Source organism: Lactuca saligna, chromosome 8, assembly GCF_052625555.1.
Source record: "Lactuca saligna cultivar CGN05327 chromosome 8, ASM5262555v1, whole genome shotgun sequence".
Taxonomy (NCBI): domain Eukaryota; kingdom Viridiplantae; phylum Streptophyta; class Magnoliopsida; order Asterales; family Asteraceae; genus Lactuca; species Lactuca saligna.
In genome coordinates, this window is record NC_136424.1 from 209,873,384 (window position 1) to 209,878,329 (window position 4,946).

At 33.9% G+C, this 4,946-nt stretch overlaps 1 protein-coding gene across 1 annotated transcript; it reads left to right on the forward strand.

The window, feature by feature from the left end:
• The first annotated feature begins 720 nt into the window (after positions 1-720).
• On the forward strand, positions 721-3,839 carry LOC145008855 (uncharacterized). Its single transcript, XM_078967481.1, has 8 exons — positions 721-1,056; positions 1,206-1,318; positions 1,431-1,480; positions 1,626-1,859; positions 2,638-2,790; positions 2,904-2,999; positions 3,078-3,098; positions 3,534-3,839. Exons 1-8 carry the CDS (start codon positions 776-778, stop codon positions 3,699-3,701), a joined length of 1,116 nt encoding a protein of 371 aa, XP_078823607.1. The 5' UTR covers positions 721-775; the 3' UTR covers positions 3,702-3,839.
• Positions 3,840-4,946: the final 1,107 nt, after the last annotated feature.

Genomic DNA, 4,946 nt, shown 5'->3' on the forward strand with positions numbered 1-4,946 from the left:
TTTAGCCCTTCGACATTCATGATTAAAATCCAAAAATCCCTAAACTTAATAATTTTACATTCTAAGTTCCTAATATGCCCACTTAAGCCCATCCACGTTCAAGCATCCCGTTCAAGCATCAGAGACTGATCTTCTTCCTATTTGAGCATTTAGACGTCACTCTTCTCAAATTGAAAGCCAATGTTCTCACATTAAACATCAATCTTCTCTATTCCCGTGCTCATGATTTTTAGTGTTGACTGAGTTGACCTTACTATCAAACCGATCAAACCAATAACCATTCGTCAAAATGATACAACTAAAACTCTGATTTTTAAAATATAAGATTAGGCGGAGTGGTCTCAGTGGAGCTCGACAATTGTCGATATGGCATCAGGAACACCGTCCCACCTGTTCGGTTTGCTTAACTCGGCATGGCAAGTGGCAACTTGGTATATGGTTATCTATGAGAGAGAATGACGAGAGAAAGAGACTTTGAAGTTGAAGTTGCATTAATGGTCCCTGAAAATTCTGCTTTGCTACATTTTCTATCCCAAAATTAAAGAGTGAAATGATATATTTACCCTTCAACTTTTATAAAATGTTACATAAGTGGCACCACTGCTGGATTAGAAGAAACTGGTGAGCATTGACGAAAGGACCCCTTCCCTGAACCTGACGTGTCACCTAGTGAGTGGCTAAACAAGATTTCGGGAGATTGTGCAATATAACACAAAAATGCTTTGACCTGCTACGACAACCATAACCGTCATCTTCAACTACAGAGCTCGTGTTAATGGCGCTCAGCGTGCTCCCAGCGTCGAAGTGCGGCAGCCATTATCAGTTTTACAGAACAAGGATAATTCAACAGACGACGAGAAAATCCGCCATGATTATCCGAATGACGGCGTCAAGCGGTGGAGGAGCAGGGGGTCAATTGGCGTCGTACGAAGAAGGTGAACTAGAAAGACCTAATTGGACAGGTCAAACCCCTCTTTCTCGCCTTGTTGGTGCCCTAATTTCATTCAAACCTCTTTATTCTGTTCTCAAACTTGGTGCCAGACAAGTTCTCATCAGGTTCAAACCAAATTCTGCAACCACATCTTGATTTCTTATCGTAGTATTAGTATTCGTGGATCAGAAGTTCATATTTTCCTTATTTCTACATGTTATAGAGTCTATTGAGATTAGTAAGTTCACTAGCTGGTGGCATATACTTTTTACAGTACTGCTGAGAAAACCAACGTACCATGGCGAGAAATGACGAAGGAGATATTAGAATCAGATGTTTATAAGGAAATGGAGAGCATCGAGAATCCCTCCATAGTCTACCCTGACTGTAAATTTCTCTCCCCTTTCTTTTAGTTTTATAATGAGATATTGGAATCAGATGTTTGTAGATTTAGCGACTACAGTTTATGATAAATTTAATGGTTGATCTTTTGGAACAGATTATCTCAGTCCTTTCCATGCATATGATGAAGGCAACCTATCTTGGCTGGTAAACAATCTCTCATTTTTCTCGAAAAAAGATTGCATAGGTTTTTGATGAAGCATATCAAAGAAAAATGCGTAAATAAGATATAAACTGAAACTATAATGTTGTAAATTGTAATGGAAACACATAAAATCTTGTTTATAATTAGGCTGCTGCAGAAGCTGAGGCTGCAACAATGTCAATGGTGAGGAGGGCAATACCTGATGCTTCTTCACTTGATGAAGCAAATGAAATAGTTCGTGGAAATTGGCTTAATGCTATTGAAAAACACCATCAACTGTATTCTGGAAACTTGGAAATTAAAGACATTCTTGACATTGGATGTTCTGTAGGTGTTAGCACGAGGTTTCTTGCTGATAAATTTCCTTCTGCTAAATTGACTGTAAGTATGACCTTCTAATTCCTCCGTCACGATAATTGTGTTTGCGGATTCCGGTGGAATCGGAATTCAAGATTCCATTCCGTGGCATCGTTGGTGGCCAAATGGACAGTACGCAATTCCGTCGGAATCCTTCAAGTTCCATTAATAAACCAAGTAGAAATAAGGGAAAACTCCATAAAAGTCCTTATATTTTGGCTTCATAATCGATTTAGTTCTTGTATATATTTTTTATTTAATTAATTCTTCAAAACCAGCAATTGTATTCATTTTAACCCTTTTACCTGGTCAACAAGTCACCCTCCTTTCAAAATTTACACTTTTGGTCCAGATTTTAAGTTTTTATTACAATTTTGGTCCATATTTTACACTTTTGGCCCAGATTTCAAAATTTTGTTACGAATTCTTACACCTATTATATAATAAATGCATTTGTATACAAACTCGTTTTAATAAAAAAAAAAAAAAAACTAAATTTAGGATGAATTCGTAAAAAAAAAATTGAAATCTGGGCCAAAAGTGTAAATTTTGGACCAAATTTGTAATAAATTTAAAATCAGAATGTAAAGTTTGAAAGTGGAATGACCTGTTGACCGGATAAAAGGGTCAAAATGAATACATTTGCCGGTTTTTGGGACTTCATTAAATAAAAAATATATACAATGACTAAATCGATTATGAGGTCAAAATATAATGACTTTTATGGAGTTTTCCATATAAATAAAGGTCATCAAACATTTAACATTACTTATATTTTTTTATTTCATGTTGTGTCTTACAGGGTCTGGATCTATCACCGTACTTTCTGGCTGTTGCTAAATACAAGGAAAAACTAAACCCCCAAAAGTCAAATTCATTTGACTGGATACATGCAAATGGTGAAAACACAGGCTTGGATTCACAATCATTCGACATTGTTTCAATTTCTTACGTGGTATATACCTCTTTATCGATAATTACTTCAAAAAAAAAATCCAAATCATATTTTATTGCCCTACAAAATATGAAAAGTAAAATAATTCATCAAAAATTCAAAACACTTTGCAGCTTCACGAATGCCCAGCAAGAGCTACAGTAAATTTAGCAAAGGAGGCGTTTAGGCTGCTTCGCCCTGGAGGAACTTTTGTTGTGACTGATAACTCGGTAATTCAATTCCCATTCCGATGTAGCTTTCCATTCCGATGTCGTAATCTAACATTATAGCATGTCTTCCTTTTGCAGCCAAAGTCCAAGAAACTTCAGGTACATAACTTTAACAGTAAATTACACGAATGGTCCCTATGGTTTAGGGTAATTTGTGCATTTGGTCTCTAACTTGTTTTTTTAACTCAGAAGGTCTTTTTTGTTACGCGCGTGGTCCGTGTCTTACCTAAAAACCTATTTTGCCCTTGATTTTTTAATTAATATAAATAAACACACTCCCAACCCTACACCCTTCATTTTACCTTACATACCCCACCATTTTTCTATTTAAATAATAGTCTTTTTAGGTAAGACAGAGACCAAACACATAACAAAAACAAACAGCATAACAAAAACAAACATTATGGACTTTCCGAATTAAAAAGATAAGTTAGGGACCAAGCACGCAAATTACCCCAAACCATAGGGACCATTCGTGTAATTCTGTAGAAGTGTGTTAGTAACTAAAATCATTGATTTGATATATGTTTATAGCAATTATCGCCGGTTCTATTTACTTTAATGAAGAGCACAGAGCCTTTTTTGGATGAATACTACTTACTCGATTTGGAAAAAACCGTGAAGGATGCCGGCTTTGTCAACGTACAAACAATTCTTACAGATCCCAGACATCGGACTCTCACTGCCACCGTGGCTTATTGATATGCTTTTTTTTTTTTTTTTTTTTTTTTTTTTTTTTTTTTTTTTGCTTGGTGGCATCGATATATGTGGTTTACCAAGTTTAATAATAATTTGTTTAGATCTTTTTGTTGTAAAGGCAACTTAGGCGCTCTTTATTTATTTTTATTTTTTTTTATCATGTTTAAATATGATTTAAGAAAATAATAACAAATTTGGAAAATGAGAGAAAAAAATTGATGAGGACAAGGGTGTCCCAAAGTTTTGAATATGGAAGCTTACGTATTCACCTTTATCACACACATATGTCTTAAACATTAAGGTAACGAGTTTGGAGAAGAAACAAAGATAAAGGAGGTGAGAGAATGTGGTGGGGAATGGGGATGAAAGTGACGGGGATAAAGACTCTTTTTCTTTTCCATGTTCGTTTTTATACTAGTTGCTACATGAAAGAAGATATTATTAGGTTTGGATCAATTATTGGTTTAGGGTTTGCGACTTTCACGTATATACTGTGTAAGACATTGGTCTTTTCATATGGAAAGTTTAGGGGTTTTAATTAGAAGTTGATTAATAAGGGTATTTGGTGTATTAGCATGACGCCCAAAAGACGAATAAACCCAATTTACGGGAGCCACAATAAACCCATTTAAACATAGATATCTACAAAAATAATAATAATAATAATAAATAAATAAATAAATAAATACATGGAAATCTAAGGATTCTAGGAAACCAAATATATGTATCTCCAAAACCCTCTAGTTGAATATAGTAGATTATCTTTGAATCATATAAAAATATATCATGGTAATCCTTTTGTAAATATCTTTACTCTTAAAAGGGACGTGAAGAACAGGTGCAGCGCTTCAATATTTGATTTGGGCAGAAAATATAATATGTATAAAAATTGGTGAATATGGGGTCATATCTAAAATTTTATATTTTTGAGTCTAAAAAATATAAAATTAAAATAAATGGGCTATTTCTAACAAAAAAAAAAATTAGGTTTTACATTTTTGAGCCTAATATGTATAAAATTAACGCCTCTATCTAACAAAATAAATATCTAAATTAACAAGTTTTGTGTATAGTTATTAGACTAGGGGTATAACCATGCACGTAATTACGCCCCTAGAGGTGCAAGAATGTGTATTGGCTTATCCATACAAATTTGACTATTTGAGATAAATAATATCCATATATCAATTTCTAGGTTTTTTTTAAATTTTAAAATTAAAAAAAAAAAAAAAAAAAAAAAAAAACACA